The 24,505-nt window shown below is 40.0% G+C and overlaps 1 protein-coding gene across 1 annotated transcript in view; it reads left to right on the forward strand.

Moving 5' to 3' along the window:
* dok4 (docking protein 4) overlaps positions 1-23,739 on the forward strand; it is a 96,722-nt gene extending 72,983 nt beyond the window's left edge. Inside the window, 8 exon segments of the mRNA XM_084355433.1 lie at positions 3,919-4,026; positions 7,415-7,529; positions 8,842-8,961; positions 10,235-10,424; positions 14,415-14,553; positions 14,849-14,966; positions 15,753-15,853; positions 15,856-23,739. Of these exon segments, the coding sequence (XP_084211559.1) occupies positions 3,919-4,026; positions 7,415-7,529; positions 8,842-8,961; positions 10,235-10,424; positions 14,415-14,553; positions 14,849-14,966; positions 15,753-15,853; positions 15,856-15,888 (924 nt within the window). The 3' untranslated portion in view covers positions 15,889-23,739.
* The last annotated feature ends 766 nt before the right edge of the window (positions 23,740-24,505 follow it).

Raw genomic sequence — 24,505 nt, forward strand, 5'->3', positions numbered from 1 at the left:
ATAAGGACATGGTTTTAAGAAGAGGAATGTTTGAGAGTATAAAGAAGTGGTCAGAGACATGAAGAGGTTAGTGAGAGGTCAGTGGAATGTAAGGACGTGTCAATTACCATCTTTGTGACTGGAGGGAGGAAGAGAGTGACAGAGAGAAAGAAGATAGAGGTAATAATTCTAATGTTAACTTCTCCGTCTGGATGTTGAAGTTTCACCGGTCACCAGCAATTACAAGCTGGGTGGAGGACATCTAATTCCTCATGCAGACCTGCCAACCTGTATGTTTTCTATGAAGCAGGTATGCATTTTGACATCAAAGAACACTGGTACGATTTCTCACTGCAAACTACGCAAAAACCTGGTGAGTTCAATTGTGCACATACAGTACTCAGGTCTACCAGTAAGTGGTAACAGTCAGGCTGGATTCATTCACCTGCTTTCATCCAAATATCATGCGGTATCAAGAGACTGTGACATCAATTTTTATCCCTTCTGTACTGGTTTTCGCAGTGAACACAAAGCTTTAGGGGGGGGGGGGGGAACCTTGAATATGTTTTCTTCTGCTTTTTTCTTCTTCATTTTTCTTTTTTTTTCAGCCCACCCTCCACATAAAACCTCTCCCTCCTCCCCTTCATCTCTCCTTCCTCTGTATCTCTTCACCATCCTGTGTTTGAAGCAATCAGGTCTCGGCAGACAGAGTAGCTGTGAGGAGTGCTAAGTGAAGTTAAAGAGAGGAGGGGTGTGAGGGAGGGGGGAGATAGAAAGTGCTAATTGCTCTCTTCTCAAAGCTTCAAAGATGAAACTGATGTGAAACAGTTAGGAGTTACTGTTATTCCTCAGGGGGTCCTCACATGAAAGCACAAGAAAATGATGTTGTTACAGCAGGCATGGCGTTAGTGTAAGTTTGAAGTGCTGCATCGGCAGTAGACTTTAAATGGATGTGTGGGCATTTTGAAGAATGGTCAGCTGTTTTTCTTCTTCAACATACATTTTCCTTTCAGATCAACTAAAATGTCTAGTTTTACAGAACATGGCTTGAAAACGTGACACTAGATTGAGAAAAAATTAAAAGGAGACAGAAGGGATTTGAAAGGATGAAATGTGGTACATTAATACTGCTGTATCATTACCTCACCAACAAGGTTATGTTATCGCCAGTGTCCATTTGTTGGTTGGTTTGTCTTGGGTGGAGGATGGGTATCAGCCCAGAACAGGCCCCACTAACTTTTGGTGTAGATCCAGGTAAAGGGACAGATCCAGGAAGTTTTTCTCACTTTCCTTAACATTGTAGATAAGTTGCTTTTCAATATTTTTGTTAATTTCTAAGGAAAAAATGCATGGATCTGGTGTATATGGGTGGCTGGTATCTATGAATGTGTATAATTAATGGATTTAAATATGTTGAAAGTGTTATTTATATTTCTGCTTTAACATACTTTAACACACTCTATAGGGTGCATCACTATTCCATCAGTGTGTGACAGAATTATTTATTAAGCTCTAAAAAATCCCAGATCTGTCAGATTCGTTGTTGGAAAATGCATTTAGCCCGCTCATTTTTTTATGACTATACATACAACTTAAAGACTGTCCAGCCTCATGGGAAGTTCTGCCTCACAGATTACACCTATATGACTAACTTCAATTCAGTAGAAGAATCCCTTCATTTAAGGAAGGCTTCTATTGTGAAATATTTGCTAGACTGTGGAAGACCTAGTGAATTCCACAGGTCCATTACAGTACTTCAAATGTAGCTACTCCCTTCTTGTGGCACTTGTGAATTACAACAATACTGTGTGGCCAGGACACATACTGTGCACAATAACACTGAAGATGCATAATCCAGAACAACAAAGTGTTGACAGCAGCATGATAACATTGTTGAATTAATTCAATTAAAGTGATGGAAATGTATGGTGCTCAGATGGCATGCACATTGTAAGACAGGTACCAGGAGTTTATCCACCCTTCACCCGACAGCCTGTATTTGGGATGTGGCGACCGCCCCTCCAGCCATTATTAGATATATGGACTTTATTTGACAACCAGCTTTTATTTGAGAAAATATGATCATATTCTTAAATGTTCTGTACATCCTATTTCCACGCCAATAGACTGCATCAGCATGACATTGCCTTATTAACAATAGTCACTTCTGGGTAGAACACTGTTAGTTGATTTGCACTGTGGAGATTGGAGAAGTAGGCAAACTCGTTTATTTCTGTTATCATTCTTAGCTGTAACTGTAACATGTAAATATATATATTTAAAGGTGCACTATGTAGTTTTGAGGAAGACATTTTAAGAGAAGAGAAAAATCTTTACTTATTGATTAACATGACTGAATAATCTGAAAAAACAAATGTCCTCAAAGGACAATTTCATACTGTTTTACTGTAGCAGGACCCTTCTAAGTAGCTACCTTTCAGTGTTATGGGGACCTTATTCTCATTGAGAATGACTTGTTTCTATGGAAATATATCAAATAACTTAATATTGTAAATATTAACTTTCCAAGTTTTCTGGGTTTATTTTTGTAGCTCTGCAGCCGATTGCACCAGCTGTGTGTGAATACGAACACTTTGTCAGAAACAGTCTGTCTTCAGTGCAGCCAAACACTGTTGGCTAAGATGGTTCTTTGCATCAGGCTCTTTTAATACAGAGGTCTAGAAGTCAGCATGGTAACTGAACTCATGATCAAATTTTGTTGCACGCTTTACATGTGTTGTCACACTGGATTTTGTCTCTACAAGCAAAATAATAATAATAATAATAATAATAATAATAATAATAATAATAATAATAATAAAGCTAATAAAGTTAGTTAATCATAGCTTGTAAAAAACACTGAATGGCTGTTGCTGGAAAAAAATATATAGTGTCAGTAATGTAATTTAAAATATTAAAGATCTTAAGGATTATAATTTAACCATGGTGAGAAGGTTATGATGAGACAGTAGTTGATTTGAATCTCCATGTGTCCATATTAAGCAGCATTTGCAGCCAATTTCTATTGCAAATCACTTTGGACAGGAACATCAGCTAAACACCATAATTGTGATTTATAGAAAAGATCATTTTTATGGATCAGTGTCCAGGTGTAAATGTAATGGGGGTTGTTGCTGAAAGAGTAAGCTTAATTCACCTCTCCAAAATCAATTCTTCTTTCAAAAGGCAGTGTCTATGGCCCATTGTGCTCAGTACTCCTTTTTGACAAGCTACAGGTGGTAAAGTATTGGTATTCCATACTTGTTCTGTTCAAGATTTGGCCTAAGCTTCTCATTCTCCCTCCTACTCCCCTTGAGACTGAACTAAGCTCTTGTAAACAACTGAAGGCTCAAAGAGAGAGACAGGAAGGGGGCAGCTGGACAAGTTTTGTATATGCATTCATGTCCATAAGCTGCTCTGCCAAAAAAAAAAAAAAAACTATTTGCCTGATCACATTGTTTTGCAACATTAGTAATGACGTTTTTGAGGTTAAACTCACAAACTCACACACTCACAATTCTATAGGTGGCCCTGAAAGCTCAATGCACAGCAAATTAAGTAACATGTTCATAAACATCTTCATCTTTTGTTACACTGACAAAGTTTGCAGCATTTAGACATAATGCTGCAAATTGGACCAAACGGAAAAGCAAAGCCACCCTAAACAGCAAACTCCTTTTGGCTGTGTGTAACCACAATCTCATTCTCTTGGTCAGTACCCAAAGCTCATGACCATAGGTGAGAGTTGGAACGTAGATGGACTAATAAATCAAAAGCCTTGCCTTCCAGCTCACCAATGTATTGTTTAAATACGTTTAAATGTGACTTCATCAAGATGGATGGATTCAACCACTAATACCTATAGTTTTCCTCTTCCTGTGTGTGTGTGTGTGTGTGTGTGTGTGTGTGTGTGTGTGTGTGTGTGTGTGTGTGGTACAGATCTATCGCCGTTGCTGGCTGGTGTTCAAAAAGTCATCTAGTAAAGGTCCTCGCCGTCTGGAGAAATACCCTGATGAGAAGTCCGCCTACATCAGAGCCTGTCCTAAGGTACAGGACAGGACGGACACACACACACACACCCCGGCAGGGATTAAGAACAGTCCGCCTTCTTTTTTATCTTTCATTCTTCCCCATAATCACCTCTCCTTCACCTGACCTTTCTTGTCTTCTCTTACGTTGAACCAGTGGAAGTTAAAGAGTGACTTTTCTGTATTTTTTGGATGGACCGCAGCAAAGTGGGGCAAGCTCTGGGGTCAGTCCCTAACTTACTGACTGATGGACTGACTTACTGTCAGTCCATTACAGTGACACCATTGACACCATTGGTCGGTTGTGTGTTTGACTTTCCCAGTTGGCTGTCGGTCTTTCAAAATGAGTAGGCACTAACGTTAGTGACGCACTACAGCTCCAGTGTCTATGAGTATAGTTGCGGGGTTCCCTCGCCTGCAAAGGAATGATGCCTTTCAGTCTACACCCACCTCGGTCTCATCTTGTGTATTGCTGAGAGTTGAGCTTAGATCAGACAGTCTGCTGCCAAAAGCATCTTTTTTTTCAGCTACTTAAAGGAACTGTGGGGCCCACAGCTTAGAGGGCTGCAGCCACAAAGAATCTGGAGGTATAGTACGTAACTGTTTTGTATATGATTTGTAACACAAAGGAAGCTGTTGTTAATGATGATACTCTCCAAGGCTAAACCAAGTAGGCACAGCAATAACTTTGTTTGACTACTCTGCTCCAACCTCTCTTTCACCCTGGCTTTCTTTTTTTAAATTTCTTTCCGTACCCTTCAATTTGTGAAAGAATTGCAATTTCAACAATTCTCATTCAAGTGATGATTCATAAATGACACTATAAAAAATTAGCATTTTGACCTCAGTGATGGCTGACTATAAGAAAAAATTGGAATCCTTCAAATATCAATCAGATATGTTGCTAATAAAAGGAATTAAAGAAAGAAAAAACTGCAAGAAGCTGAATTGATGCACAATTCAATGAAATGTATTTGGACTTGACAAAAGGAGCATTTATTAGGTCTACAATATTAAAGTTTTATTAATAATAATGGAAATCATCAGTTGTAGATCATTATATGAATGGAGCTCCTTCTAAATATCCAAAGTTTATTTCTAATTTTGTGACTACATTTTATGGAAAATTAAATGAATTGAAGTTTCCTGGAAAAAGAAAAATCACACTTATTTCAACTGATAAGGAGTTGTAATCTCTGTGTGATTCTGACCTGTCCACTGAGGACATTTTTTGATTTTAGATGAAGAAAGGCAAATCTCCAGGTATGAATGGTTTATCTGAATTTTATATACACTTTTAGGAATTTATCCAGTATCCAATAATCTGTATGTACAAAGAATGCATCAGTCAAAAAGACATGGCAGTGATGAAGCTAAACAGAGACTTTAATAGCTTGGTTTCAGTTGATTTTGATACCTCTAAAAGATTGCAAGTGAATAGAGGGGTCAGGCAGGGTTGCCCTTTTTCTCCTTCTTAATTCATTTTAGTCACCAAATTATTGTCAATTAATATTGTAAACATTAATTTTGAAGGGGAAAATGAAGGAATTTAGATTTTTTGTAGGAAGTACCTTACTGGCAGGGGACACTACACTTTTTTTTGAAAGACAAAATGATTAACCAATTCTCTGATGCTTCAGATTGAAGACTGAATATGTCAAAGTGTGAAATTCTTTCTCTGTATGACTGTGATGATTCTGTAGTTGGATTTATTCCAGTAAAGGATTCCACTAAATATTTGGTATGGTGCTAAAATACTATTGCTAGACAACATCTAATTTTTTAAAGAATTCAAAAAGACCGAGACGATTATTTAGCTTCAAAGGAAGTTATACTGAATTTCCTCAGTAGAGTTCCCCTTTCAAAAGCAGAAGACCTTTCTGACTTTGTGTATACTTCTTTATCCTTACGTATAGATAATTCAACAGCCACACAATAGAATTTTTCTAACATAACATTAGCTTAAGAAATTTGTGTTTTTCAACAGTAAAGTGGAGGGAGATCTTCAACTCCTGGATTTCATTGATACTGTTAAAGGGGGATTCCACTATTTTTAAATATATATTCTATATGCAAGTTTTTTATTCACAAAGAGACATTAAACCACTCAAGAGACTTAACCTTTTCACCTACTGTAGAACTGAATCCTCTACTTAAATTATGCTGTTTATTTCACAATAAAAAAGTAATAAGCTTTTAAACATTATTAATACTTTCCTTCTGATCATTTAAAAAATGTGCTCAGTGCCCCACTGGGTTCGCACACACAACACACACCCACTTCTCAAGAAAGCAATAACCAGTCCATTCCTTTCCAAAGCATCACAGCAACAGTACAGTACCAGATATCCACCATGAGGGAATGAAATTGGAAAACAACATAAAACCTATTGCGGTGACAGGCAGAGACAGTGGTTACACCAGTACAGCAGACAGTTAAAGCACCCCCAAAACAATCACTCTGACTGAACACTCAATACAAAGTGAGTCATAGAAATACAAAAGACATCGGCAAACAGACATGAATGAAAGAGAATGGGGAACTGATAGATGAATCAAATGATTATTATTAGAATGTTATGGTCTTGCTGTGATCTGTTACTTCAGTACACTTTGATAACCAATATTACTGAGACCACTAGTAAGACTAATACTACCAATGACTATCCATGTGGTCACAATATAGCACATTGACCATATACATAATCTTGTTGTCTTTTATTCTGTATCTTCACTGTGAGCACGATGATAGAAAGTGCACAATGTTCACAAAGGTTTGTATAAACAATTGTGTTGTTCCAGACAAACCAACTAACTGCCTAAAGTTTCTCAGCCAGGTTATTTCAGTAACAGTGACTGTGATTATTTTTAACCAACGCATCTTTATTAAGGGACATACAATATTTAAAATAATAACAGTAATGGATAAAAAACTGTATTCATCCCATTTGTGAATGTGATTAATGAATTATCACCTCCAGCACATGATTTTTAGTTTAATTTCTATCCAACCCTTGGAAGTGCTCCATGTCATGTACATGTCATGTAACATGACTTTTTCTTCTGGAATACTGGATGCTAAAGAATAACTCTCTGAACTTTAATCAAACTGTGATTTACCATTTTCCACATGAGGACAGACATGAGATAGTTTGAAAAAGGCTATATTCCATATTTTGGGGTGTATTCTCAGGAAAAATGTGTCCGTTATTCCTCCACAGTGAACCAGAAGGTAGGATCATCCACTCACTATCTATTCAAATCACTGTTTCAGCTTGACCACTTACCTCAACTTAGTTAGCGTCACAATTTTTCCTCACAAGCACTGAGGTGTCATAAATTTAATCAAACAATAACTGGCACTGATTTCTACATGGTTAACCTTTTTACCTCAACCTGTTGCCTAGGTGACAGAAATCAGCAACGTCAAGAATGTCACACGGTTGCCTAGAGATACCAAGCGACAGGCAGTGGCCATTGTCTTTACAGACGACACCTCACGCACCTTCACCTGTGAATCAGGTAACGTATGGATACACATCCTGGTTTGAAAATGCACAGTAATGCTGCATTCTAGTCAAAGTTGGAGGTCTGAATTTTTCTGGTTGAATTTTCCAAACTCCGACCTCAAAGTTGCAAGTGCACTACGCCAAAAGTGAACAAAAACCTTGGCTGACCGTAACAAAATGATGTCTCTCCCTCCCTCCGCCTTCGTGCATGCATAAATGAAAAAGAGGAGGGAAAACAATACATGAGGTGACTGACATCATTATAGATTTTATTTTATGGTAATTTTATACTATAAATAGTATCTAAACATTCCATCGACTAGCCTAAAACAAATACTGTAATCTACAAATACATCCTACCCCGTCCACATTCATGTGTAACATTAGACAACTGCTCCCTCATGAGGTTGGGGTAGATAGAAGTGCCCCGAGGATACAAGTAGGAATTGCAACTTTGATTGGCATTCCATTGTAATTTTTCTTGCAGGAGGTCGAACATTTTGGAGTTCTGAGTTGTCTGGAACGCAGCATTACTGTTGATGCCAACATGCGTTGTCACTGTTCACACCAGATGCAATAGTGCAGTTGTAGCTCCACACGGAGCGTGTTGATTTACAGTTGATTAAACGTTGGTTTTGGGATATCAGACAGTACCTGGTACTCTATGAAGCATTTAAGGAATAGCTCAACATTGTGAGGTATACTCTATTTGTTCAAGAATGAGATGATTGGTATCTATCTCATGCCTGTGTCTAAATACAGAGCTGGAGTTGGGACATATTTAGTCAAACTTAGCATGAAGACCAGAAACAGAAGGAAACAGCTAGCTTGGCTAGATATATACAGTATGTATATTGTATATTGTTTGTTTAATCGTTCTATAAATAATAGCTAATTGTGATTTTAGAGGAAGTAACACACCAGAACTGTTTTTTGACAAACAACAGTTTATCCCTCCACTCAGCACTTTAGTGCAGCACCTCTTGCTATAGGAGGGTTGCCAGATACAGTTGGTTAGCACAGGTTTAATAGAGGCTTCTGTAGAGGTACAATGGAAACAATCCTGGCAACCTGTGATGACAAGTCTTCAGGAAGCCAAGCACAGTCAGTCACCCTGCCTGTTGTTTACTAAGAAATAGTTCTCGGACATGAACAACCGAGATGAGATCAGTTTTGTCTGACAAGTATTTCCATTATTATGTCATTGCCTCTGACCATGAACTGCACACTCTGTTATCAGTAGAGGGCCATCGTATCACCATTTGACTTCCTCCTCTGTCCGTCTGTCTGTCTGTCTGCCTGTCTGTCTGCCTGTCCGTCTCCAGAGCTGGAGGCAGAGGACTGGTTTAAGACACTGTCGATCGAGTGTCTGGGTACACGGCTCAATGACATCAGTATGGGAGAGCCTGACCTCCTGGCTGCTGGGGTGCAGTGTGAACACACAGGTAATTCACACAAAAAGTCACAAAATCAAGCATGGAGAGTAAAAAGTTTTAATCTGAACAGACTGTTTAAAAGCAAACTGAAGGATATGACAGGTGCTGTTGGTGCCTCTTCCCCGGCTCAGCGGGCAAGACAGGGAGAGAGAGCAGCAGTGGTTGAGCGAGCTAGAGAGGGAATAAAGAGATTGAGTGACATTTAGTGAGCACAGAGCAGGGAATAAGAAAAATAAAACGTTATTGTTGGATTGTTTAAGAGCTGTTACCTTTAAAGTACAAATACACATGCTCACACCTTCAGATGTGTGATGATGTGAATGCAGCCGTAGTGCACGTTTCATCATGTCTGTTTTGTTTGTTTGTGTGTGTGTTTGTGCATGTGTAGCCTCACCTGCCCAAAGTCAAACAGACCTGCAGCTCTGTATAACAGTCAGAGCAGAGGAGGGAGATGGAGACAGTAAATATTATAGTCTTGTGCTGTTATTAGCTGGGGGCCACACACCACTGCCCAAAGACTGATGCCTAGAAGAATACAGGTGGAGGGCAGGTTCTGTGCAGATACAGACCCTGCCATACACTTCTAGTTGGTCATAAGTGATGATTTAGAGATATTACTTTTGTAATACATGGTGAGTTTTTTTTTTTAAAGGAAAAAAAACTTCTTGAATGGTTTGCCATTAAGCTTCAACTGCCACCACTGCTGATCTCTGGTTTAGTTTGGAACTTTAAGATCAGACTGTCACAACTGATGGTGTTGGTGGATGGGGAGCCAGTAAGAGATCACATCTTTATTGTTGCTCCTGAAACTGTCAGCCTTTTGTCTACATCTTTTGGTGAAAATGGAGCTGAGTAAGAAGGACTCGCGTGTTATTTTTATTACATTTCTACTTGAGAGGAAAATGGGAAAATGCATAAAATGGATACCGAGTATCTGTATCTGTTTTGCTATGAAAGCTCCAGAAATGCTTTGTGGACTACGAAATTTTTGGGTGAACTGTTCCTTCACTGCCTTTTATGTTTACTGAACTGTCTTTTCGCTGAATGGTGCTATACAAATAGACATGCTTTGCATGATGAGAGAATGAGAATGACTAATAAGAGAAACACTTTATAAGAAATAACAGTGAGAAAGAAAAATGCCCTTACCCACAACAGAGCTGACACGTGGGACACTACTTGTGCTCTCTGCTAACACTTGTTTTATGTCAAATTTCCAAAGCAATTCAAATGCTAAAAATAAGTCTCTAACATTGTTCCTGTCATTCATCGGTCTCCTTAGAGCGTTTCAACGTGTTCCTCCTCCCCTGCCCCAACCTGGACATCTATGGGGAGTGCATGATGCAGATCACCCACGAGAATATTTACCTGTGGGACATTCACAACCCTCGCACCAAGCTGGTCACCTGGCCACTCTGCTCCCTACGTCGCTATGGCCGCGACGCCACCCGCTTCACTTTCGAAGCTGGACGGTGAGACCAGCGATGGGATGGTTGGGGGAGGGAGGGGGGAGATGTTTGTTTGATGACTATCCTCAGATAAATAAAGGTTACATACATCATAGGCTGCCACACACACAGAGTTAGTCTCAGGTTATGGACAACAATGGTCCGAGTGTTGGACAGATGCTTTTGCAACATTTTGTTGTTAAAACTTTCATGCCAATAAAGCCCCTTTGAATTGAATTGAATTGAATTGAATTGAATTGAATTGAATTGAATTGAATTGAATTGAATTGACAACACGTCCTTTGTTATAGCAGCATGTATTTAAGATGAAAAACCTTTCTCAGATCTCAGCCCTTGTGTGTGTGCTGTGTGTGTGTGTGTGTGTGTGTGTGTGTGTGTGAACTTGTCAGCGAGCTTTCGGTCAGTCCAAGGATACCCTCTCTCCCTCTTTTTTTCTCTCTCTCTCTCTCTCTCTCTCTCTCTCTCTCTCTCTCTCTCTCTCTCTCTCTCACACACACACACACACACACACACACACACACACACACACCCCAGCAGCTTGGTTGTGTTGTGCTGAGCCTCATGAAGAGATCGATTGAATAGATTAGAAGATGAATCAATGCTGGGCCAGACCTCCTTATCGCCACCCCTTTGATAAAGCCTGACGAGCAATGATTGGGTCAGCATGTAGATAATGGTGTGTGTGTGTGTGTGTGTGTGTGTGTGTGTGTGTTAGTACATGTCTGTCGGAGGTCTGAAACAAACCAAAATAACAAGAGAGCCCTCTGTCTGTGGGTGTGTTGTACTGCATCACTCTCAAAGACTGTCTCATTTGTACAGTATATACAGCTAGTTTACTCACAGGTACATTAGGCTAACATGTATCACCCCCACAACATGGACACAGCAATATGAAGGAACTGAAACTTAATAGAAGCAGGTAGAAACAGGACAGAAAGGTTACATCTTGTACTGTAATATGTGGAAGTATACTTACCTTGTGGTTTCTACAATTGACTTGCATTTTAATTGTTAAAATACAGTAGGACACAACCACATCACACCCATTTACTGTAACTCCTCGTACTTTGTGACAAGCCTCCTCCTTGTTTGGTCGGACCAGAGTTAGACTAACGGCGTTCACACCAGCCTAAACAAACCCAGACAAAGCCCAGGCAAATGCACAAGAGTTTGTTCCAACCACAACAAAAACGTTTAGTGTGAAAGCAAACCAAACAATTGTGATGTTCATTTGTGGCGTGAAAGCAAAGCAGACCAACCGCAGAGTTCTCTGATAGTGGATTTTTGAATATAGCATGACTTCAAAATTCATCACACAGTTCCATGCATTAGTCCATCTGCTGACCATTAGCACAGTATAATTAACGTTTCTCCAGGCCCGTCATTGAAACTGACCAATCAGGTTTTTGTAATGTCATAGTGGAAAAATATGCACATGGGAAAAGTTATCCTTTCAAAAAACGTGTTCAATGTTGAGAAAGTCTTTTTTCCTCGTAATGTTTTACTAAACCTTACCAAGTATTTTTGTTGCCTAAACATAACCGATTAGCAACAGAAAACTGAAAAGAAATTAATTTTTACACAAGTTTGAAAAATAATCAGTCACAGGGCCATCTGCAAGCTTCAGGACATGTCTGTTCCCAGACTGGCTCCTACAGTCATCTGTATGCATAATATAAAGGATTGGTGAAAGGACGCACCCTTGTGGTGAGCCTTTGGATGAAGACATCCTCCCTGACACCCATTCACCCTCTGAGATCTGTTTGAGAGGAAGTCAAGGATCCAACCAGGCAGATTATAGTCAAACATCAAGTTGTTAAAAAGCTTTTCCACCAACAGGTGGGGTTGAATGATGTTGAAAGCTGAAGAAAAATCAACAAACAGCAGCTTGAGAGTGTTTGAGTTTGGCTTTCCTCAAGGTGTTTACATAAAACAACAAGCAAGGTGGAAGTAGCATCCTGTTCACCCTGCCTCGCCCTGTATGCAAACTGAAACTGATCACCGTCAGATGGTTGTTTTTAACCACAGGAACTACAATGAGTGTTTCCGTACTTTTGCAACCCTCTGCTGGCTGAGTCCCAGTTGTTCCGGATAACAGGAGAACAGGCGGCTCCCAGTGTTATCAGGGTCAGGGCCTTTCTGTTTACAGCACTTTAAAGTGTTGACCACAGTGCGCTCATCAAGCGGAGTAACAGGATAATAGCTGGTAAGGTTAGCCCTTAGTTGATCCGTTTCATTAAAAAAATCATGGACATCAAACCTGAGGTAAACTGTTTGAGCTCCTCTGCCGATGACTTGACCTTGACCTTTTTTCTACATTTATCCTGCAGACCAGTCATAGTTTAGGTCTTATTATAAACTGTTTCTCTGAACCTAGACTCTGGTCCTAGCTATCTGTAAACATCTACAGTGCTACAAATGCGAGACAGGGATTGACGTTTCATTCATTCCCGAAATCCACCTCTCCTTTCTTGCTTCCTCACTTTCGTATGAGGCTCACTCGAAAATGTCTTTTGACCATGACTGTGGTCAAATGGATCAAAGACCGAGGAGGTTAGATCCATAGGTGGGTGAGATTCAGGTGGTTATTCCACTGATGAAGAAACTCTGCTGTACTGGGTCCGAGTTGTGGGAAAGAGATCTTGCCAACTTTTGACTAGTTGAAACGGCAGCAACAATAAAAATACAGCTGTCAGCTCCATATCTCCGACATAGCAGAAGACAATATTAACACTGACCTTAACACTGAGCTACTTGATCATTTCATGCAGTGCTGTAATAACAGATAAAAGTGATAACACAGCAGAGAAGCAGCTAGCTGCTGATAGCTGAACGAGCACACGTTCCTGTAAGCCATCTGTACATATGCCCAATAAAATTATTCAGGATCATTTGATGACGATGGTGACATGTATAAGCCTCACCATGTTAGGATGGGGACTTTCCCTGATACATAAGAAAATGAAAAGGAGTTCACACTGAGCTGTGTTGTTTATGTCCTATTCAATGATTCTGGCAGTTCCTCCTCAAAGGTGAAAGGTAGAAACCACACAACGTTTAGCTTCCCTTGAATTAAAACGATATACAAAATGCCTAGATTTTGATGTGTCATCCTGAAATACAAGCCCCAATTACAGTCTGAACTAATAATGCTCATCAGGTATTTATCTGTAAGCTCTTTGTGACACCATCCAACATAAATACATACAGTACATGTACATCAAGTTCAAAGCACCGCATGACCTGCTGTCAGGCAGTTTCATTTCCCTACATGGGTCCATGGTTAAGAAGCAAGATGACTTTACCAAACTTGTCCAATGAATAAGTTACATTAGACTTCATGGTGTAATAAGTCAGTGAGGTCATTAATCAGACTATAACTAAAAGGCAACAATACATCTTGTTTTTCTTTGGTCTGGGCCGAATAAACTACAGTCAGATGAATTTTTTGTATTGAATTTTGGAATGGGACATAGTGTGGAACAAGTTTAAAACTGACGACACTGCTGTGTTTCCATTGTTACAAACTTGGCTCAGGCTCAACAAAATAGGAACTTCACACACAAAAGTTCAAAATAATGAAGAGGGAATGCAGTCAGTAGTGTAGGCATGTCTGAAGGTAGGTGTATGTGTGAGTGTAAGCCATGGTAATGAGGTAGAGGCTGCCCAGCAAGAGAGTACACTCTGGGTGAGTTGCTCTTTTATGTGCTTGGCTCCTCCCTTCCTCAGGTGCAAGCCGTTTGTCTGACGACCCGCCATGACTCCTACAGAGCAACACAGGAAACTAGGAGGTGTAGGCCGTCATACCATCAAGTCTGTGTTGTTGTCGGAATGAAAGAGCTTTTAGATCAGAGGACACTAAATCCCTCCCTGAAATCACACATTAGTTACTAAAATATGATGTGAAGTAGAAGCACTCTAAGGATTTCTGCCATTGTACTGTATTGGCCAGTATGTCACACTGACTTCATACTGAGTTGCTATTGTGTGTAGGATGTGTGACAGTGGAGAAGGTCTCTACACCTTCCAGACCAGAGAGGGAGAGCAGATCTACCAGAGGGTTCACTCCTCTACACTGGCCATAGCAGAGCAGCACAAGAAGGTCCTGTTGGAGATGGAGAAAAACAGCAGGGTGAGAGCCTGGCTAACACCTGTGCGCGCATACACACACATTCAGACACACACACACACACGTGTGTGTGTGTTCCATCACAACATTTACCATTTTCACTGTCCTGATGGCAACATTCACTGTCCTGATGGCAACATTCACTGTCCTGATGGTAACAGAGTAGATAAGTGATGACCTGGGTGGGTAATGTCCCTGAAGATATATTTGCATCCAGTGTTAATTGTGGTACTGGTACTGATCAGCAGTGTTCTTTTTTTTAAAACTATTTGTAATGTTGTGTGTTTATGACTCCCAGTTGATGTCTGTGGGTTCAGATCCTGGCTCCTACCCTTGCACCCCTACTGCTATCCTGCCCAGATCCGCCTACTGGCACCACATTACTGGAAACCAGACCGGCATGGATCCTGGCAGCGGTAGGCCACACACATCATTCTTTAGACAATTTTTGTCCATTTATTTTCTTACTGTACACCATACTGTACTGTATGTGAGGCACACAACCACCCCATCCTTTTTATTTATTGTGTTTGGACCCAATGTCCTTTCGCTAATCAATCTGTCTTGCATAGCTGGAGTAAAAGTGCACACAAAGTTATTGAGTTTATTGTGTTTTGAGTTTGGTGTCTTTAAATTAAATGTACTTTTTTCATCTTGTCAAGATTGAAATAGAAACTGAAATACAACTTTAACTACAATAAAAACCGTCTGGTTGGGATTGGATTAATGGGTGATTTTTAAAGATGATGAGATCCACAACTTGAAATGAGAAAGGTCCTTCTCATTTAGTAAATCATTCCCAGCAGGGGAGCGCACTCTGTCACAAACGTTCCATTCATAAATTCTGATCGCATTGAACACGCATGAGCAGAGAAGAGTGAGCTGTTTGTGTGTGTAAGGTCAGTTCTTATTTGCCATAGGCATATAGTCACAATATTATATTGTCATCATCTCTTACATTGCCATCCTCCCAACTGTTGACAAGAGGCACTACATTTTGTAATATAACAATCTCATGTCTGAATGTTAAGTACAGAGCTGGAGTCAGGATATGGTTAGCATAGCTTAGCATAAAGAGCGGAAGCAGAGGGAAACACACAGTGATAAAAATGCACCTACCAAAGACAAACTGGACCTCATTATTGAACACAATGAATCTGTTTCGTGCTACAGTAACAGTTGTGTTCCTGCTCTGACTGTAGGTGATGCTGCAGAAGAAGACCTGCTGTCCACCCACCTGCCTCCGGACCGCCATGCCACGCTGCCTCTGACAAATACACATGCACAGTCCCAGCCACACATACACACACACTCCCCAACACACTACCCCACGTGTGAACAGTGACACACACAGAAGAAGACATGAACATTGAAAAAGATGCAGACACAAACATACATATGCATGCAGGCACACACAATTCACTGACAGACACGCACAGTCTCCCTCCCTAATAGTTTCACAGCAGAACGTTACACCTCACAGGAGATGACAAACATTGGCCAACTGGTCATCCTCAAAGAAGGAAGTTCAAACTAAATTCCACTAAAGAATGCAAGGAGATTGGGCTTCCTTGCATGACTGCAGCTCCGACAATTCCACGGTAAATGGGGGATATTTTATGTTTTTTCACAGAGAACCTCTGCCCGGCAGAGTAGCAAATATTGCCTACTTACTACTTAAGTAAGGACTGTAAGCTCTCAGTATGCTTCAAACCACTTAGCTTGTATTACAAGTTGCCAAACCAGGTCTAAAGGCAGAAGTGTGTCCACCTGTTTCCACTTGCGCCACTCTCAGAGGTTTTTACTGAAATTATGATTTAAAGGTCCCAACTGCCAAATTGAGCACCACTAGTGGTTGCAGTTCAGCACCAGCATTAGACCAAAACAAGCCAGCATGTCGGCCACACTTCCCCGCTCCCTTCGCCCCGTCGCGCCCCGCTCTCTCTACCCCACCGTTCTCAGCAGCAGCAGGTGTTGCACAGCACAGACGCATCCCCTCTAACACAGGGGATAACGGAATAAAGTTACCCTTTTGTGGAACACATAAAGTGACGATGTAAGTACATTAGGCAAGCAAGAGGATGAACACCTTGGCTATTATCTGCTTCAGAGGTGGTGCCAGCAGGCGGAGAGTAAATGCGCATCAAATGTGTTTGTTTTGACCATGTTGTGACTTACTGTATGCCACTTTTGGGGACAAACAAACACAGAGTCTACGTTTTTCCCACGGGATTGGGCTACTTTTGAAGTGTTGAAGGTCAGGTAGACCGAGTTTGATGCAAATGTGGTGTTTACTCTTATGTTTGTCCCCAAGTGGCATAAGTCAGAACACACAGACAACCCTGCTCGCTATGTCTATATATGTCTATAAACAGGGCAGTTCCAAAGGGAGGGATTCACATGCACGCACGGCCAGGCCAGCTATCCAAAACAAAAAACCAGAGAAGTTCAATAACGACACACAGAGAGGGAGTGTGACATCACTCTCTGCTCAGGACGTCTTTACTACAATATATCTTTACATAGCAAATAGCTGTTTTCTGACATCTAGTGAGGGTAAATTTTGTATATTGGACCTTTAAATAGTAAATCATCAATTAAAAAACATTCATTAGCTCATGCTACTCACTCACCGAGACACATGCCCAGTTGCCCACAAACCACAACTCTCTACACTATTGGCTGTGGTCCACCATATACATATAAATATGTATTCTCTACTTTATCAGTGTCAAAAGAAGCAGTTTTCAATGGACGCTTTATTTTATGGTCCATTATTCCTAATAATCACCCAATAGTTTTTTACAAAAAAGTCCTGATTATAGAGAAAATAGGAATTTCCCCAAAGAAATGCTCCATTAAAATCCATGTTAATATTCACACATGATGTGTAGAGTTTAAAGCAGGCTTTTCAGCCCACCTTCAAAGGTGGCCATTCGGAACAGGTACAAACACTTTTGTTGGATGAGGCATCCTTGAATCTAATTAATTTGAAGCATATTAAGGCCTTTACAGACAAAACTATCTCGTTACCAAGATATCTGGCTAGAGATGGTAGTTTTTTATTGAGGAATCTGTGAAACACCGAATTTTGGTCAAATTCCCACTGCTTTTATAAGGTGTGTGTACATCCAAAGGCTAGAGTGACACAAGTTCAAAATGACTTCCATAGGATTAACGGCACTTGAATACTGCGTGGACCAGGACTGCATGGTGCCTTAATAGCACTGTGCTATCATTTCAAAATACACTGACACTGAGGATTTCCATGTGGATAGTTGTGTGTACCAGTGCCAGCTGACATACTTGCACGAGGACTACATCTTGATCAATGCCTTTGATCTTCCTGATAACTAATGTGACTTTGCAGTTACCGGATCTGTTCTCTGTGCTGAGGTTCTGAACTGTGGAATGAAACTGTGGATATATTCATTTTTATGGATTGGCTCCTGAACTAAACTGGATATTCACCCTCAGACCTTCAGACTTCCTCTGGGATGTATCTAGTACATATCCTAGTAATAACATGCTTCTATTGAGCTATATTTGCACAACCCTGTTATTTTCTTAAGTTATTCAAGGGTAAGATGTAGAAGAAGGGCTTACAATGTAGAGGTCAACATATATGGATTTTGAAAGCCCATACTGATGATGTATTTGAACCTGCCAATAACTGATATTAAGTGTCTTTACATTTGACTTCTTGAATGCTAGATATTCAGTTTTCCCTCATAGTTTATTTCTTACTTGAGCAACAAAACCCTACATACTGAAATGGGAAACTCTTAAAACACTGGAGGAAAAATAGGAAAACATTGTAAAACAGTGGCGTGTACAGACTCTTTCAAGGGCTGAGGTAGAAATGAAACAGGTGCATCTCTGCCTCTCACAGGGTTAGAGTCAATTTTTGCCCTTTTCACACCAGAGCGGCATGCCTACAGGATGTGACATCAGGTCAAAAATGAAGGATGGAGGTGACCAAGTGACTCATTGGGCTACTTGGTAAATAAAGTGTTCTTTTCCCCAAAGGTCACTGCAAAGCAGCAGTTGAGCATCTGACTGGCTACTTACGTAGCCAATGATGTGATAACAGTGAAAAAAACAATGGCAGGGAAGACAAACTAGTCACTTGGATACATCATTTCCAGAAGTCACCTCCTTTCAGTGGTCTTGTACACAAATGGTATTAAAATAAATTCTAATTTATTACAACCTGGATCACATTTTCAGAGTTTTGGCCATATTTTTTTATCAGTAATAATACTATTGTACATCCCAAGTTGAATAATGAGTTGTGAGAACACAGCAATATCATCTAAAAGAGGGCTGATGGGGTATGAAAGACAAGAAGTCCGACGATCAGACTAAGGCTGACTGTTCATCACCCCGCGTCACCTGTGTCTACAGCCGAAGACCTACTAGCTTGTATGTTCCTCACAAGGAGGCAGTTGTCTATATTCATCATTCAGGTCTGGTGTGTTAGGGTCTTAAAGAAACCCCCAGGTTAGCCCAAGTTATTTGGATAAGAAAATGGAGATTCAGAGATTATTAGCTAAAACTGTTTAACTGCCAAACCATACTGTAGAAACAGCCAATGTCTCTGATTTGCGTTGTGTCATGGGTCAGGTTGAGGTCTCAAATGTAGTGGTACCCGCAGGGTTCAGCCATGCCATGTGTGAAGGACATGGGTAAGGGCAGGGTTCTAGTCTCTGTTTTAGGCCCAAGCAGAACTCCATTACAGCTATGACCACACAGATCTCAATTTAGGACGTTTTGCCAACAATTCACCAAGCCTTGCATCCAGTTTTACCTCAGACAGTGGTTTAGAAAATCTGGTTGAAGTCTTGGCTTGTTAGCAACCTGTCTGATCTTCTAAATGCAACTTGTTTCTGCTCTGCTGTTCTGTTCCAACATCTCATTAATTTTTTCAGGAAGTACAAAGTTGAAATGATAAATTGTTAACACTAAAAGTATCTAAAAGTATGAAATTAGACCTAAGTTGTACGCGAGGAAAATTATACTTTAGTGTCCTTTTTCACAAAGAATTGCAGCATTATCAGCATCTTCGAAGGACAAACACATCTCCCCTTAAATACAGTGTTGATCAACTCAGAATTATCACATTGTTTTAAATCATAATCAGAGGAGCACACTTAACTACATCTACCTGTATGTCTGCCTACATTTTCTTGAGGCCCTCCAGCATGAATGATTTTTCAGATAATTTACTGTCTTACCAGTGTAACCTTACACTTCCTACCCTGCTTCCCAGCACTGACCTTGGAAGTACCCCAAGGCTGTGTTTGACCATTTAAGGAGGCTGTCAAAAGAGAAATACAGAAAAGAGACCCTTTCATCCAGACAGCTTGACCTTGGTGCATACTGCCTTTGCCTTCTATTACAATCTGTCTGACTTAGCTATTCCTTTTTTGAGACTTTAGAGGTGAGCTACTGGTGGGAGGGAGATGATTAGTATGTCAAGAAGGAAGAAGGTCGGTTCTTGCTTTTAATGAGGTTGGGCTCATATGGAAGATCAACCTTTGATTGCTGCCTTTTGATTGTGTCATAAGGGTTTAAAACTGGTAATCTGACTGTGGTGATTTTACCACAGCAATGTGACATCTGAGAACACACACTGACCACCATCACATCATGAAACGCCTCATAAATGGATTGTGTGTAGATCTGAGTAAGGGTGATTAATGCTGGAATACATTTACAACTAATATTTCATGGTTTATGTTTTAGGTAAGTTGACCATGACAGGGCTAAGCATTTTGTTGATAGTTTACATTATATAAGTTATGTATTGTGGGTAGATGTGATTTGTGTACTTACATACTGTATAACTTCAGTTTTCTGCCCTCTGGAGAGAGTCTTGTACATGTTGCTATTTATTTAATATGAAATGTGTGTGTGTGTGTGTGTGTGTGTGTGTGTGTGTGTGTGTGTGTAATCAGCGTAAATCTTCTTGATTCATCACAATCAGGTCTTCTCTGTTCATGGGTTAGTTTCTTTGTTTTGTAAAGAAACTGTAAGAGGAGGAATCCTACAGAGTGGTGTTTCATAAAGAAGGCTCAGATGAGCATTGCTTACTGTGAAAAGCCTGTCTTGAATGAGCTCAACAAACTGAACCAGGAATAATCTTGTCAATGAAGCCAAAGTCAGAGCTAATGAGTTTATAACTTTGAAAAAAGCACATTTTAAACAGATAATATTAGAAAATAAAACAATGAAGCTACAATTAAATGAAACTAGGGCCATAAACAACCTTTAGCAGCATGTTGCAGTCCAGCTGGGAAGTCATACTTTGTTACAAGCAGCGATAAACTCAGGATCCATGAACTCTACTGATAACTCATTTCATGACAGCGCTCTGCTTGTAATCATGGCATTGTTTTTTCTGATACTCTGTGAGTTAGTTGACTTGTCTTGGTATTACTAGTGTTAAAAATGAATGCACAAGATGAAGAATGACTTATCAATTAGGGCCCAAAAGATGATCATTTGAAGTTTGTAAGAAAAAGGTTGAGTTGAATTATGATACTTGGTTTGTACAAGTCATACAATAGCATTTGTATTGTGAAAGTGCTGTAAAAAAAAACCCCAGACTGGTTGTCTGTCTCTCGAACATTTTTGATCAACACGTTCTCATTCCTAAACGACTGAATGTGTCGACTGCCAGTGACTCCCAAAATGACATACATTGCCATTCCCAAAACAACATGACCAATGCAGCACACAAGCAATGCTCTCATTGTACGCTCGCTGTTTGGTTAGGTTTAGGAGAGAGAACCATTTGGTTAGGTTTAGGAGAGAAAACCATTTGGTTAGGTTTAGGAGAGAAAACCATTTGGTTAGGTTTAGGAAAAAATTGTGGCTCGGCTTAAAATAACTAAGTAACTTCAGCTACATCATCTATGTGACACAATTACATTAGTAAGTTGAAAGAACTCGTTGAGTTTTAGTTTTACACTGGACACAGACAGTATTTTCTTAGGTGACAGTCCTGTGCTTGTTCTGTCTGTGACCTCCCCACTATGCAACCTTGTCGCTCTTTATATTATATCACCTGACTTCATCTTTTGCTGCCATAATAATAACTACAGCCGCCAGAGGTTTCCTCCTAAAACGAAACACATATATATTGGTTATAATAAGTTGCTTTCACAGTCATTTTCCTGATGAGGATTGGCTGTTTTAATAGAAGTCTTCCTGGGTATCTGTCATTAATTCACACAAAACAAAATAATGAAAATGCTGATTTCACTAAGGCTACAGCCACATGCCAAACTTATCACCGTTGATTTAGTTGCTCAAAAACCCCATGGACAATGATAATGTTAAGCTGTTGATATTTGAGTGACACCGAGATCGAAAAGTGGCTAAAGGTATGTCGATTGCTGATCAGCGGCTTATACCACCTGCTCAGCGGCATATACCGATCCCCAGACTCTTATACCGTTCCTCGGAGTGGTATGCCGCTGTTATGCCGCTGTTATTCCACCGACACATGACGGTATATATGTACATATATTAATATATATGTAATATATATATATAGTATATACTATATATATACTATAACTATATATAGTTATATATATATGATGTGATATTTACACACACACACACACACACACACATTGATTGACAATAGTCAGAAAATATCTCAATGTACAGTAAACATGACACATAATATGCCACAATGGTTAATGTTCGGCGAAGTAGGCTACATTTTATATCAAGTAATGTATTATTGTGTTCTCCTAATAAAGGAAACCTGTCAGTAAGTATTGTTTAGTTGGTTGGCTCAAAGTTTCTGCTATCGATTAGTCAGACTGGCTACGGTGGCTGGGCTAACAGTAGCCATTGGGCGAACAGTAGCCATGTTAGCTAAGGCTATCTCTTTCATTAGCTTAAAGTACTTTATAGGCACAAATAAACATATTACTTTGCTATCATATCGCAAGAATCCCACGTGTAATTACTGTCTATATGCCTACATCCCACCAACATAACATCCAAAAGAAACACATAGCCTACGTTCCTTTATTTATTTAAGGGCAATGTGTTATGTTAGCATTGTCAAAAAAGACTACAAAAATGTATACATTTATGGCAGTACTTGTCGTAAAAAACCAGCCCAGTGGCATTATATTTGCATATCCATCAGGGGTCGGTACCCATCCAACAGTCTTTCAGAAGCACAACAGTCTCTAGCGGCACATACCGTCATGTGTCGGTGGAATATCAGCGGCACAACAGCGGCATAACAGCGGCAAACCACTCCGAGGAACGGTATAAGAGTCTAGGGATCAGTCTATGCCGCTGAGCAGGTGGTATAAGCTGCTGAGCAGCAATCAACATACCTTTTGCCACCACTCTGAGGAACGGTATAAGACTCTAGGGATCGGTATGAGCCGCTGAGCAGCAATCGACATACCTTTGGCCACTTTTTCGATCTCGGCGCTACTGGGATATTTAGCATATATTGATTTCCATTTTTACCACATTGGTTTAGCATGTTAGTATGCTAACATTTGCTAACATTAAAAACAAAGTGTAGCAGCAGCTAATTGGAATGTAATTGAATCATAAAGCAAAGCACTAGACAAATTGAAATTCTGACCAGATGACTGTGCAAGATGAACATGACTGTCACTACTTCTGGTGGCACTAGAGGAGTCATCAGGGGATTCTTTGGGGGACCATGAATGTCAGAACAAATTCTCATAGGAATCAATCCAATATTTGTTGAGATATTAGAGTCTGGATCAAAGTGGTGGACTGATCAAACATCTTTAATGAGACAGACTTTCCTGGAAACAAGCCTGATTTACTGAGTAAGTCTGGCTTTACTGGTTATGTTGCTTTATAAAACACCCCTCTGGGCATATACAGTAAGTCACACAACAAAGCACTAAATGGGATGATTATAGAAGTTGCTGGGAAAGAATGGAAAATTACAGCAGTGACAGTTTTCCTCAAGCATGGTTTGAAGACACTAGACGGATATTGTGTGTACTTATGATTGTAGTGTTAATCACAATAACAGTGTCAGCTTTCACCAACGGCTACGTCCTCCCCTTAGCTTTGTAACCAGTGACAAAACGTTGTTTTCACCCGTTTACACTGTCTACACAAAGTGCATGTTTTGTAGAAAAATAAAGTCCATTACTTCCTCAACAGTGTGATGCTACACTTAATGCTTTGCCCTTTCTTTTTGTAAAACTATTGACACATGTGAATATGTCTGCCAAAACAACTTAAAAAGGTGATAATGTTAAAGTTTGATCTGAAGGTTACGTGTGAAGTCAGCACAAACTGCTACCTGGATCAAGAAGCAATGGTGGAAAAACAAAGACCTCAAGCCCATGATAAGCGTATGGTCAGCAGCACAGGTGAAGAGTTGTTGTAGGCTAATATAATCGCCCCCTCATACTCCAGGTGGTAAATGTCTCTAGGAAAGACGTAATTTTTTCACAACACTTTCTGTGATGCTCATATCTGTGTTCTCTTAAAAAAAGACAGGGACCAGTATTGCATCCTATCATCCTGGGGCAGAGTGACAATCGGGACGAACAGGAGTTTTCCCAGTCCGGTCGGCCGATGAATTTGCGTGAACCGGCCCACAGATTATTCTGAGTGGCCATAATGCGTATGCGGCAGGCCCTTGGGCTAATCGAAATTATTTACGTTGTTTAAATTCTCCGCGAAAATCTCTAAGATCTACTATATTATAATGAAATAGAAGTCCAACCAATATTTATAGCACTTGCTCACTCTCTATATCTCAGTCATGGTTAACCTGCACACTCATCTCTATCGCCTATCTTAATTTAATTCTTCTTATTCAGGCGTTACAGAACTTTCATGGTCACAAATTAAAAAAACGACCTGCAATTTAATTTGTTTGTTCTTAAATTAACGTAGAATGGAGCAAAGCCTCCTG

The sequence above is a fragment of the Pagrus pagrus genome (assembly GCF_965226575.1).
Source record: "Pagrus pagrus genome assembly, chromosome: 1".
Lineage (NCBI taxonomy): Eukaryota > Metazoa > Chordata > Actinopteri > Spariformes > Sparidae > Pagrus > Pagrus pagrus.